Source organism: Chrysemys picta, chromosome 4, assembly GCF_011386835.1.
Source record: "Chrysemys picta bellii isolate R12L10 chromosome 4, ASM1138683v2, whole genome shotgun sequence".
NCBI classification, from domain to species: domain Eukaryota; kingdom Metazoa; phylum Chordata; order Testudines; family Emydidae; genus Chrysemys; species Chrysemys picta.
This window is the reverse complement of record NC_088794.1, coordinates 20,510,929-20,525,060: the sequence shown is the minus strand read 5'-3', so window position 1 is coordinate 20,525,060 and position 14,132 is coordinate 20,510,929. Positions and strand designations below refer to the sequence as shown.

At 44.2% G+C, this 14,132-nt stretch overlaps 1 protein-coding gene across 6 annotated transcripts in view; it reads left to right on the top strand.

Moving 5' to 3' along the window:
• The first annotated feature begins 985 nt into the window (after nucleotides 1–985).
• The window catches only part of MDM4 (MDM4 regulator of p53), a 34,860-nt gene continuing 21,713 nt past the window's right edge, over nucleotides 986–14,132 (top strand). For 4 of the 6 annotated variants that reach the window (XR_010600398.1, XR_010600397.1, XR_010600396.1 and 1 more), the window contains exons 1-3: nucleotides 1,011–1,187; nucleotides 8,102–8,208; nucleotides 12,628–12,702. Coding sequence is in view for 3 of the 6 variants with exons in the window: in XM_065591530.1 (XP_065447602.1) it covers nucleotides 8,134–8,208; nucleotides 12,628–12,702 (150 nt within the window). In the remaining 3 variants the exon portion in view is untranslated. Of the gene's footprint in view, nucleotides 1,188–8,101; nucleotides 8,209–12,627; nucleotides 12,703–14,132 lie in introns of all 6 variants that reach the window. The other 2 variants (XM_008172676.4, XM_042849023.2) reach the window with 2 other exon arrangements.

Genomic DNA, 14,132 nt, shown 5'->3' with positions numbered 1-14,132 from the left:
TTGCATTGCACAGTGACTGGGGGGGGGGGCAGAGATCCCTGCACACGCTGGGGGTGCATTGCAATGCACAGTGACTGGGGGGGCAGAGATCCCTGCACACGCTGGGGGTGCATTGCAATGCACAGTGACTGGGGGGGCAGAGATCCCTGCACACGCTGGGGGTGCATTGCATTGCACAGTGACTGGGGAGGGGCAGAGATCCCTGCACACGCTGGGGGTGCATTGCAATGCACAGTGACTGGGGGAGGGGGGGCAGAGATCCCTGCACACGCTGGGGGTGCATTGCATTGCACAGTGACTGGGGGGGCAGAGATCCCTGCACACGCTGGGGGTGCATTGCATTGCACAGTGACTGGGGGGGGCAGAGATCCCTGCACACGCTGGGGGTGCATTGCAATGCACAGTGACTGGGGGAGGGGGGGCAGAGATCCCTGCACACGCTGGGGGTGCATTGCATTGCACAGTGACTGGGGGGGGGGGGCAGAGATCCCTGCACACGCTGGGGGTGCATTGCAATGCACAGTGACTGGGGGAGGGGGGGCAGAGATCCCTGCACACGCTGGGGGTGCATTGCAATGCACAGTGACTGGGGGGGGGGGCAGAGATCCCTGCACACGCTGGGGGTGCATTGCATTGCACAGTGGCTGTGGTGAGCACTGCTCTCTGCGCACACTGATGGTGCATTGCATTGCACAGTGGCAGTGGTGAGCACTGCTCTCTGCGCACACTGATGGTGCATTGCACAGCACAGTGACTGTGAGGACACAGATATCTGCACATACTGCAGGGCCGGGTGCACTGCTTAAGTTGGGCCCAGTTTTGGTTGTTACTTTCCTTCCTCCAGTTCGGTCTCTGCCCCAGTGCCCTTGCCCCCTCACGGTCCTCCAGCAGCGCGGCGGCGCTGGGACACTCCCTCTCTTCCCCTGGCATCTCTATGGTAAGCGCCTGGCTGGCCGAGCTTCCCCGACGCCTCCTTTCTAGGCCTGGCTTCCGGTGTTCTCTATGGTCGCAGTCCATCCAGCAGGACTCTCCCCACGCAGTCCCTGCGGAAGTGGCCGCGCCGCCATGTTGGCTGGGAGGGGAAGTGGAGGCCTGGCCCCCCACTAAGATGGAGGAGAGGAGCCAACTGGGGGCCTAGGGCCCCCTCAGGCCGAAGGGCGAGCTGGGGCCCATGGAGCAGCGCTAGGGTGAGCCCGGGGACCTGCCTGGAGGGGCGGGGAGGCCCTGAGGCCTGGGTCCTGCTCCCAGCCTGCTGGCTTGGGTGTCAGAGGGCATAGCCTGGGGCGGGGGGGCAGCAGGGGTCATGGCATAAGGGCAGCAGGAGGGTGGCGGATGTGGAGGCAGCAGGGCAGGGGGTAGCAGGCAGTGGGGAGGCGGGAAATATCCGCCTGGGAGACAGGCCCTGCTGCGGGGATAGGTGCATGCAGGGGATGCAGGTTGTGGCAAGGCCGGGGAGTGGGAGGCTGTGTAGGGGCTGGATTACCTGTCTGGCTGTCGAGACACCTTGCAGAGGGCACTGGCGGGACCAGAGCCTCGCACAGCTGCTGTTGCTATTTAAAAGTTTAAGTGGTGGGCTTTCGCTTTGATGTATTTCTGCTCAACATTGTGGGTGTGTGGTGTTGGGGTGTGTGTCTACACCCATTAATGTAAAAGAAAATCTCCCTTCTGGCTGGAATAATCCTTGTTCCGATAGTGAGCACATTCACGTTTGGGCTGCTGTGGTCTTGCGTTAGACAGCTGTGGATGGCACAGTGCTACTGTTTGACGTTTGTTTTGCAGTGATGATAAACTCAGTGCGACTTTTGTAAAAATAGAGCCCTGGCAAGGACAGATGCAGTTGTGCCATTCAGAAATGAATGTGTGTTTCTGAACATTTTAATATTTATATGGTTAGTTTCATTTTTCAGTGATCAGTTTTAGGGAGTGCTGACAGTTGTCTGACGATGTATGGTTTGCTCTTAGATGATGTTTGCTATACGTGGTCCATCAATAAAAGGAGCACTTGGCAAGTGTTTCTGTGTTTACTGTTTTCTGTTTTTTTCCCCTTTTTTCCCTTTAAACTGTCACATGTCTAACAGCTACCTAAAGCGTGACTTGGTACCTTTGACAGCCTTTGGAGGAACTGCTGATAGGAGCATGTTACTGCCTGATTAGGAGGGAAAATTAAGGCGGGGGCGCGCGCAGATCTGTACGTCATCGGATGCGCCGTAATTTTGACGTTGGATGCTGGCACGCCTGCCCAGAAATGAACGCTGGCAAAAGCCCATCTGTAGTTTAGGAACTAGGCATTCTGCTAAGTGCAACTTAAAAACAAGGAAGCATTTTAGGATAGGATTAGTAAGGATTTAAAAAAAGAGGGACTGAAAAGCATGCAGTTTCGTAACTGTCTTGTTTTAAAGTGTGCTTTTTTGCTTCCTGGAGTTTTGTCTATATCTTCCAAAATGATCAACAGAAACAATTACTGCCAACTTGGTGCCGAGTTTTTGAAAAGATGTTATGTTCAGCTGGCTTATTTAAAAGCTACATTGAAATGAGCTGTATTGCAAATGTCTGGTTAATTGTGACTTGGGTTGATGAAGCAGCTTCTAAATACATCCGATTGAGTTTAACGGAAGAAAAATGTGAAGTCCAGATCTTTTTCGGAAAGGGGGTGGAGGCAGATAGATGAGGGAAGTAGGGAGTGTGATATTAAATGAGGATGAGATCTAGACAGATTTGAGGTCCTTTTTGTATCTGTAAGAGTGGAGTGTTGTTACTATATTGTGTAGATTTTAGGCTAATTTTGTTTGTGCTAGCATTCATTAGTGTTCCACTGTTGTATTACTGGCTGTGCAGCCCCAAGGTCACTGGGTGGCAGGTCAGGACCACTTATCTCTTGAGAAGCCTGTGGATTAGGGTTTAAGACCTTTGGTCCCTGATACCCACCTTGTGTCTCTAATATGCTGCCTATAGTGAGTCAAGTTCACTTGTGTATAAATAAGCATTTAAACTGCCTCCTGGGGGTAGCAGTTGTAGAAATGCTAATGCAGAAATGGTTCCGCTGGCATTTTAGCCTCTCTAGTCTAGACCTGGTTGGAGCAGGGTTAGACAGTGACTGTCCTGCAATAGAGCGGCCACCGCTGAAGCTGCATGGGTGGAAGTTGAACTGTGGGAATTCTTAGCAAAAAATGTTGGTCTAGACAGCGTGAGTGAGCATATTTTGGAAGTGTGTGTGTGTGTGTGGAGTTAGATTGGCAGACAGATACACAGCAGAGTCTGGTCATAGTGAAAGCTGGTATTAAAACACTGTTCTAGAAGTGGAACAAAGGTACCTATGTGCTTCAGTGTATTGTAGTATGTAAACTTCTGTTCTAATACGCCTGTACCTGCTTACAGTCAAGTTCTCCTGTGGAAGACATGACTTCAGTATAAGGGGATTCCCTTTACTGTGTCACTGCTGCTAGGACATATGTGGTTCTCAGTCTCAGTTCCTTTTTCAATGTCTATTAAATGACTAGTAGAATGCATCTGGCACAGCATTGGTTACATCAGTTACAAAGCTATAACTGATAAGATATGTGACACATGTGATCACTTTAATATGCACACCTGATAAAGGAAGGATCTATTTTTAAAATCTAGATTTTCTACTCCTTATTTTAAATTTCTGTTTGGAAATCTCAGTGATGATTGAAACATTTTGTATAAGAGATACTATACAAAACTGATCTCCAAATGCGTTAGAGTTATACCATTATGGACACAATTTCTCTCCTTTTGCTATTATTTAAGAGCCATAGGGCAAGGAAGAAGTGATTTGGGGGACATGTTCCTTTGAGCATCTTTTGAAAGATACTAGAAAAATAACCCCAGAGCAAATAGAAATGTTAATGCCAGCCATAGAAAACCACTGCTATTTTGTAGCTGCAAAAACCCTCAGCTAAACCGTGACTTGTAAAAGTGAAAGAAATGGGGATAATCTTAGCATGTCTTGTTTTCCATCCCCCAAAATAGAGGCTGCATGATGTAGTGTTTAAAGTACAGGACTGTAAGTCAGAGAGACCACTAGTCTGTTCCTCCTTGCTCTGCCACTGACTAGCTATGTGACCTCTGTCAGTGGGTCAACATCAATTTAAAAAATCACTCTTCACTTAAATGAGTGTGTGTGGGGGAAACTATCTACTGTTGTTGCAAGTATGGCGGTTGTGTGGTCTAGTGCAGTGTTTCTCAACTTTTTGATACCAGGGACTGGCTTGCTGCCTTCCTGAACTGTCCAGTATCAGGGGGTAGCCGTGTTAGTCTGTATCTACAAAAACAACAAGGAGTCTGGTGGCACCTTAAAGACTAACAGATTTATTTGGGCATAAGCTTTCGTGAGTTAAAACCTCACTTGGAGATCTCAGGGGCTGGCGTTGGTCCACAGACCGGTTGTTGAGAAATACTGTCTAGTGGACAGGGCACTGAGTAGGAAGTCAGGACACCTGGGTTCTACTCCCAGTTTGGCCACTTACCTGCCGTGTGCTGACAGTGGGCAAGTCACTTCCCCTCTGTGTCTCTTTCCTCCCAACCTTGTCTCTTTGTCTATTTAGACTGAAAATAATTCAGAGCAGGGACTGTCTGTTTTTTTTGTCTGTACAGCACCTGGCACAATGGGGTTCTCATCTCAGTTGGGGCTTTTAGAAGCTACTATAAATACAAATAATAACTTCAAAACCATGATCTTGCAACTACTTCCTGCAAGTGACCCCCTTGCCTATGCAAAAATTCCACTGATTTCCTATATATGTACTTTGTATATATGAAGTTGGGTGTCAAAGGTTATTTTACAGATTGTATGTTAATCAGGGTGTTCTAGGGACGATAGGGACAAGCAAAAATAAAACCTAGATGAGAAACTCATCACCAATTCCTATTAAGCTACAGTAATATATATGAACAGATCAATTTCTTCAGCCTATAGAAGCCTTTGGTTTAGGACAGAGGAAAAAAGCAGCTCTTTGCTGATACTACTTGCATAAATTAAGTTCCTACAGGGCCCTGCTTGTCTTGGAGAAGGAGGTGTTACCAGAATAAAGTGGTGGCTGGGTTATACAATCAAAGATTATGGTACCATGTATTCTTTTTCCCTTTGACTGTCTGAATCCTAGGATTTCTGTTGTTCATCAAGTAGTGTAGAGACTCAAAGGACTTATAGAAAGTAATCACTCACAGCCCTGTCCTTTCAAAGGGAAAAAAAGCCCATTAGGATAGGATTACTGCAAACATGTTTGTCTACAGTAGGTTTTTAGATGTATCATTGGTGACAAATACTGTGTCATTGGTCGTTGATTTAGGAAGATTTGCAGAGCCATTTGCCAGTGCTTCAGGGGTTGTTTTTTTGTTTTGTTTTGTTGAATAATCAACTTGAAAATAAATCTAGATTTCCCTCCCCCCCCCCAAATGGTTTTGCAATAAAAGAACGTTGCATCATTTTTTGCAAATCTTAATTATTAATTATCGGAGGCATAGCCGTGTTAGTCTATATCGACAAAAACGACGAGGAGTCCGGTGGCACCTTAAAGACGAACAGATTTATTTATGCCCAAATTTATGCCCAAATAAATCTGTTAGTCTTTAAAGTGCCACCGGACTCCTCGTTGTTTTAATTATTAATTGTTATCTATCAAAGATTAGCTTTGTTTGGTTTTTATTGGCAGCCCTTCACGTGTCTTGATAAACTCAAAATTCCTACCGTGTGGCAGATATATCATGACTTTAAAAAAGACTTCTGCAAACAAAGCCCTGACCCCTTAAAGTATTTTTTTTTAATGGCAGATCTGAATTTACCTTACAGTACTTTAAAAAAAATTAAATCAAATAAGTCTTAAATGCAGCGTCACTGTCTGTGTTACAGTAGGTAATATATTACAAAACTCTTGTGCAATAAAATCTGTCTTTTCACGGTTCCTGAAGGAATATCATAAATCTTTGTCAAAGCAAAGAATAAAAAGCACGCACTTCTAAGTGAGAGTAGGACAGCAAAAATTAACTAATTTAAAGTCTCATAGGTTATACAAAGTGAAAGATCACTTTATATTGTTGCATAACTTTATATCAGTGCTGTATCACTTGAAGCCCTTGAGGATACATTGAGGCTGGGTAGAGTAGAAAAGCTTACCCTCTCCCCTCCTAATGCCTGTAACCTGATACCATTTTCTGCAGTCATCTCACAAAGATGTGTGTACCAGAGCAGCTAAAGCAGGGTTGTTAGTTTGTAATAGTACCTTGCAGCAAGAGTCCCATCTGAACTACTAAAATCTATTATTAGAGCCCTGCTTTGTATCCGCATCTGATCCTCAATTTGCAAAAATGATCTCCTGATGTCTGCAGAATTGCAGGGCTTTAGATATAAAATTTGAATCCGCATCCATCCGTGATCCGCAAAAATGGTCTGCTGCAGGGCACTATCTATTATGTTGGTAGGATGGAGTGACAACTGTTTGGTTTTGTGGACTGCACAGTTTTTAAATGGTGTTCCTGAGTCGTAGTCATCAAAATTATTATGAATCATAGAATATCAGAGTTGGAAGGGACCTCAGGTCATCTAGTCCAGCCCCCTGCTCAAAGCAGGACCAATAATCCCCAGACAGATTTTTGCTTCAATCCCTAAATGAACTCACAACCCTGGGTTTAGCAGGCCAATGCTCAAACCACTGAGCTATGAGATGACAGGACATTAAATTTTGAGAGTTTAGTCGTATTTGGACTTGCAGATAGATGCCTTTCAGCCATGGTACTCAGAAGCTAGATATAAACATTAAAGCACTGCGACCCTCCTTTCAGTGACCTCATATTATCTACATCAGGGTTTAGGTCAGCTTAACTACACTTGCTCAGGGTTGTGGATTTTTGAGTTGGGTCAAGTTAACGTTTTGGCATAGACCAGGCCAAAGGGTATGTGTCTCCACTGCAGAGTTAGGCCGTGTCTATACGTGCAGTCTTGTGAAGATGCTCTATGCCAGTTGACGTAAAAAACCCACCTCTGCAAGCAGCATAAGCTGTGTCAGCGGGAGAAGCGTTGAGTATGGACTGAGACTCAGGAGACCAGCTGTGTCAGTGACCTTGGACAATTACTCCTTGCTTGTGTCTCCTTGTGTAAAGGATAATAATCCTAACTATGACTAAACAGGTGGGCTGTCAGAGTCTAACTTCATAGCACCATGCATGTCTGAAGGCACCAGAAAGGGAACTGTTGCTTTGATCAAAGTCTTCCCATCCCAGGTTGCTTTAGCATCTGCATATAGAATTTGTTTAGAACTTGTGTGTCCTTTGGTGTGAAGGGGATGGGGGCTCCAATGATATTTGGGGCTCTTTGTTATGTTGATCCCATCAATTTGAAAGGTGGGAGTTTAATCACTAGCATTTAGTTCTTCCACCCACTGTGTACCTCCCCTTGCTGAGTCATGAAGTTGCTATTGTCTGTAAGGCTTTCCAGTGGGGTAAAACTGTGACTTAGCTGTTACTGTCCACTCTGACTCATTAAGAACTTGCCTCAACATGTCACAGAAGACTTTGTGTCTTTGAACAGGCAGGTCACAACAGAAAGAAGAACTGTCTGGGATTTGCAGATGAGCGTGGGAATACTTTATCCTAGTATTCATCTCCCAGTGAGCAAGATTTTTCTAGAGCATAGTGAAGGTGGGTGGAGGGGGGTGGGAGTGTCACCAGTGCAAATCAGCCTGAGATGGTTAGTGAACAGAAATTGTAAATTTCATAAAAGCAAATTGAAGACATGCTTCTTGGGTGCTGAAGGATTTCTGCCCCAGCTGCTCTTACAAGGCTTCCTGTCCAGGTAGCTGAGCAGCTAGGTTTAACTTACCTAGGAGAGAATTGGTCTTACAAGGCTTCCTGTCCAGGTAGCTGAGCAGCTAGGTTTAACTTACCTAGGAGAGAATTGGTTTTGGATTGCTCAGGTTATTGGCAAACTATAAAACAATTGCATGGGCTGATACAGTCATTTTAGATTTTAGGATGTACGTGCATGGAAGGTTGATTTCCTAAAGCTTCTAAGAAACGGAAGTGGTTAAACTCAGGACCTGCTGGTTCTGGCTTGCTACTAAACAAAACCTTGTTGTTGTTTCAGTTTATGCTGTAGACAGCTACTTCACTGCCAAAATGACATCTTCGACCTCTGAACAGTATCCAGCATCTGAGAATGCCTGCAGAATCGCACTTGGACAAGCTAACCAGGTAATCTCCCCTTCCCACTCTACCCCCCCAGACACACACTCTCTTGGCTTTCCTCTCTCCTTATTAAAAATAAGGCCAGTGAAGCCCTACTAGAGCAGCTTTGACTTCATGGCACGTGGCCTTTTGTACAGGGTGGAATGAATAGTCTTTCATCAAGTGAGTGGTTTGTGAACATTAACTACCAGTGCCACTGGTCTGGATGATAGATTGGTAATATTGGACTGACATTTAAAATAGTGGGGGAAAAAGTGAGGTGGGTTAAACTGGCCACACAGGAAAGTGCATAATGTGTGTATTTCCAGGCTTCATACCTTATTTAGGCTATGCCTACATTAGCAAGCTTACAGCGGCACAACTGTACCGATGCAGCTACGCTGCTATAAGATCTCTTGTGTGGCCGCTCAATGTCCACGGGAGAGAGCTCTTCCAGCAACATAATTAATCCACCATCAACGAGTGGCAGTAGCTATGTCTGCAGGAGAAGCTCTCCTGCTGACATAGCACTGTGTGCACTAGCGTTTATGCCAGCATAATGTCCCTAGCCTCTGTTTGCCAGAAGCTGGGAATGGGCGACAGGGGATGGATCACTTGATGATTCCCTGTTCTGTTCATTCCCTCTGGGGCACCTAGCACTGGCCACTTTTGGAAGACTGGATACTGGGCTAGATGGATCTTTGGTCTGACCCAGTAGGGCTGTTCTTATGTTCTTATAATTTACGTTGCTCAGGGGAGTGGGCTATTCATACCCCTGAGTGACATAAGTTTTGCTGACATAAGTGGTATTGTAGACATAGCCTTACATGGGACCACACAGAGTTCCTTTTTAAAAACTCTGGACTACATGGAACTGTTAAATTATGCAGTTCCTCAGAATATGAAAAGACACTCATCTGTGTGACCTAGTTTATAAAGCCAATAACATCTCTCTGTCTCTTGGAGCTACCTTGAACACTGAACACGTGCTGTTCCCCATACCAATCTATTCCCAGGGGATTGGTGGAATGAGTGCCAATATGTCATAGCCTGACTGCTTTAGGAAAGCGATCCAAAGCCAGCGTGGCAATTCTTTAGCGTAGAGTGTGGGAATCTTGAAAACTGGCACTGCGTCAACATGTTGGCTGCCAGTCAAAGAGAAAAAACTGCAGTGTGAGCTATGGCTAGAAAAATGCAGTCTACGAACTCTGATGAGTGGGTTCTCCAAGACAAGAATGGGTCTGTATCTTTGAAGACGGTTTCATTGGTAAGAGCGTGTGTCTGGCTGGGGGCGGGGGGTGTAAATTAGCCTCTGAAGGGACTCGAACTCCCCTATATACTTAATTTATAAAATCCATCTGAGTCCCATGCAGAATTGATTAACATGCTTCTTTATTCAGCATATTCTACTGAAAATGTATAAATAAATAAGCAGACTTTGATGTTAGTACAGAAATATTGGCTGCTTACACCCATTATCTTGGGGAATATGTAATGAACTAACATTCTCGTCTCCAATTTGGCTTCATTGTGGTAGCTAAGGTGCTATTTTAAATATTCAAATTAATTTAGGCAATTTTTTTTTAAACACAGAAAAGGGAAGGTGAGGAGGTAGTTATTTAAAATGAAGAAAAATCCATGACAGTGGTCCTTAGCTTGGAGAAATAAAACTGTCTTGTACTTGCATTAATTGCGCTCATAAGAACATTGTATTAGTACTGGCACAAGCTTTTACTTTCATTGAGCTTAATTCGTTATGTCCTAACAAAATGGCTGGTGCTGAAAAGAGGAATTGTGGCATGAGTTTGGACATTCCTTGCTCTGTTTGATTTGATCTTAAAAGGTGAAAGGTTCTTTTTAAGAATGAATCTAGCAGTGATAATGATGTGGGAGTAGATAACTCTGAGTACTTTAAGGCGAAGATAAACACATTCTTAGAATTTGAAAAGTGTGTGCACAGTGGGATGAATTCCTGCCTGAGTATTGTCTGGCAGCTGAGTTCTTGACCAATTAGTTGGTGACAAATAGTAACAAAACTCCTCATGCCTCAGGCAGGAGCTTGGTGGTTCCAACTCTACCTGGAGGCTAGGATGTAGTGGGCTTGGGAATTCTGAGTTGCCCTCCTTTCAGGAAGTGAGGGCTTTTTGCAAGTGCATTTATATAGGGAGAGATCATAGAATATCAGGGTTGGAAGGTACCTCAGGAGGTTATCTAGTCCAACCCCCTGCTCAAAGCAGGGCCAATCCCCAGACAGATTTTTACGCTCAAACCACTGAGCTATCCCCCCTCCCCTTGAGCTAGCTAGACATGGCTGAGCCCACCTTTGCTAGAGAAAAGATATAATGGGCCATTTACAGCAGGAAAGAGGTTCAGAGGCCTGCTTCAATACAACAAGCCTTTGATAAGTGTTTGGAGACCAATAGAGTATTGTGTACAAAAACCCTTCCCACCACATCTTGCTGCTTGTATTCTAACCAGTGTATGATCTCTTACCCATGTGGAATAGAGCATGTGTGTGCAATGAGAGCTCATACCTACCCCACTACTTCAAGATGCCACTAGCCTAATGAAAGGACTGGACTGGATCATTGATTCTCTTAATCAATAAATCCTGTTTTCTTTCAAAAATAACATTAGTCTGACAGAATCATTGCTTCCAGCTGATTTATTTGAGCAGAAATAATTAGGCCAAGCTAGAAAGAGCTGTTCCCTGCCACTGGTTTTCAGAACTCTTGTTTTTCCAGCCTTATGAAGCCATTTCAGAAGTGACAGATGAAATTGGCCACAGTCTTCTAAAAGACTTCACTCGTAGTTGATGTAGCATTATTATAGCCCTAATTGGGTTTTGTTAACGCTGAAATGAGAAGGGGACAGGGAGAAAGCTCTGACAGACAGAGCAAAAATTGTGAAAACTGCAGTTTACATGCTGAGGGCCAGGTTCTGAGTGCAAATACGTCGCCACTGTCTCCCCGAACACACACGACTTTTTCTTTTGAGATGCAGCAATATGTAGTGTTTATCCAACATCAGGATTTGGTCCTAAAGTTAATCAATGTATGTTCAGAAAAATGCCACTGCTTTTGCATATAACCCTCCCAAAACATGCCACATTTTAAATCCATCCCCTCTGCCCTGCTGGTATTAAGTACTGAAGGATGCAAGAGGCAAATGGGAGAAAGGTTTAATGTAGCAATATTGGTTGTATTTATAAAACACCATAACATTCAGCTACTAATGTGAGCAATCAGGTTGGGGCACCTTGACGGTTTTGTGGAGAACGATACTGGTTTATGCCGTGGCATATCTCCTAGGATGTTACTCTTTCAGGATGTGTGTGGATGGAGGACTCGAGTAGGGCAGTTGGGGACTGATAACTATTTAAAACTTGCCACTGCTTTTTTTTTTTGGAACATTCAGACTACAACTTTAGCTGTCTCAACTGCTATTGAGATTTGCTCAGGTGTGTAGTGTGGAAGTAACCAAAGGAAAACTACCGTGAAGTTGCTTCATGTTCACACTTGTGTGAGTGTGTGCCCACGACAAGGGAGCCCCACTACCCGACCTATTAATCCATAACTCTGGTGAGAGATTGGGTGGAAATTTGGGGTCCACGGAGAGTGCAGGATCAGTCCTTTAATGCTACTTAAAATAAACTTTTATACGCTGCACCCTTTTCTTGTAATTTTTTGTCTCTATTCAGAAGTTTTTAATAGCCAAACGTCACCTATGGGCTGTGCAGAAGTGACCTATTCTATTCTTCCTATCCAGTGAGCCAGATTTAAACCTGGTCTAATTGAAGTTAATGGTGTGGCCATTGCATTATCCCTCACATGTCTAGCTAGTCAGCCTCTAGGATTCCCCTCACCTAAGGACTAATTCTCCAGTCCTTGCTCACATGACCAATCCCATGCAAGTTAATGGCACAGTGCAGATGACTAAGGTCTGCCTGATTGGGCCTCCTACTTTGCTGACTGCGCTCATCTTGTATTAGGATCAATATGGTAGAGAAGTTGCATTGACTGACTTTTAATTCTGACTAGTGAAGCATACCGTTACAGATCCTGATCCTGCAATAAGCTCTGCTTGGGTAGGCCCATATTTATTTCAGCAGGGCTCTGAACAGACACAAGGGTCCATCTGCACGAAGCTCATTGCCCCAGACAGGATTGTCTTCTCTTCAAGCATACCTCAAATGCAGGTCATTAACTCTAGAAGAACATGAATGAGCCCTTGGGAGGGACCTCAAAGACTAGCGATGTCCCCCTTGGCCAACAACTCACTGTAGAACCATTTGTCTGGACTTGCTAAAATGATTGTATGACAGTCTTGCCATGAGGTGTGCCCCCAGCATTTATTAGTTACATAATTGATGCCCATGTGCACAGTTCTTCTCAGTAGTTCACCACGTTATGTAGCCAATCCAAAACTATGTATTCTGTATTTTAGGTACAACCGAAACTGCCACTCCTGAAGATTCTGCAAGCAGCAGGTGCACAAGGTGAAACCTTCACATTGAAAGAGGTGAGCCCAGGACTCTACTTTGATGGTTAAACCAAGAAAGTAGCTGTAATAATGGTCAGTTAACGGACGATTAATGTGCCACCTTGTGAAGTTTACATCCAGGACCTTGAAAATGGAAAATTATTTTATTATGAATTACTAAAATGCACTGGATTAGGAATTGGGAGAGCTGGGTTTTCTTAGTAGTTCTGCCACAGATTTGTGTTGTGGTCAGGATCTCCTCACTGAGTCCTCATTCCTGCAAGCTGATGGGTGGCAGTGTAGCCTCACTGAAGTCAGTGTGGCCCACTGGGACCCGTTCAGGTAAATCATCTTGCAGGATTGGGACCATAGGGCCTGGAAATCAGTGGGTGCAGAATTGGGTCCTTGAACTCCTGTGCCTTAGTGCCTCTATCTGTAAAATAGGGCTGCTTTATACATGGGGATATGAAGACTTTTTTGAGCATAATGGCTCAGATCCTCAAAGGTATTTAGAATCTTAAATCCTATTGAAATCAATGGGAGTTAGGTGCCTTAATATCTTTGTGGATCTGGGTCAAAGTGCTTTGAGATCCTCTGATGGAATCCCTATAAGAGTGCAAAATATGAATGAAAATTATTATATATCTTGAGAATCCAGGAACAGCTTTAGGAGAGATGTAATGGATAGCTGCGCTCTTGAGAGATTGTCAGAGACGCGTTGCAATTGTTTTACTATCATTCATTGCTTGAAAGTTCTTAAATTGTACTTCAGTTGATATTTTCTCTTAAGTTTCTTTTGAAACGTCTTGTCAGCTAAACCTAAGACACGCTGTGAATTCATTTAAGATTAAAATGCAAAATGTATACAAGATTAAAAAAATGACACTGTCTGTGATTTACAGGGGTATCCTGTCAGCAAAGAATTAAATGTGGCGGTTTTTCATTATGAATGTGTCAGATATTCCCGCAGAGCTGTGTGACTTATTTTAAACTCTTATACATTTAAACAACATATTTAGAGTCTAAATTTTTTTGCAAAAACAAGTTGAATGCTTCGAATGGGTGGGGAGAGGGGGTGTTTAATTTTAAATGCAGGCTGCTACAGTACACCGTAGGCATTCCTCTTGAGTGAATAGAAGTACTGTTAGCAACTTCTTTGGTTGCATTTATCTTTGTTCAAGTGAGCCCTCTTTTGCTTCTAATCAGGTGTCTAGTTTACCTAAATATCCTCTTCGTAGCCAGTTCTGTGGCCTTAGTCCTCAAGGGACATTTTCTATAGCAAAGGAATCATTTTCTCCCCACACTTCTGTGTGGTTCTAATGCAAAGCATCTTGCATCTATGATCTTTGCTCTGTACCTGTGCCAAGCAAGTGGTCTCCTCCCACTTAACTTCGGCCTTCCTTCATGTTGAGTCACCATATTTTCTTGCCCTCCCACTTTTGAGAGAGAAGACAGTTGAAGACACACTT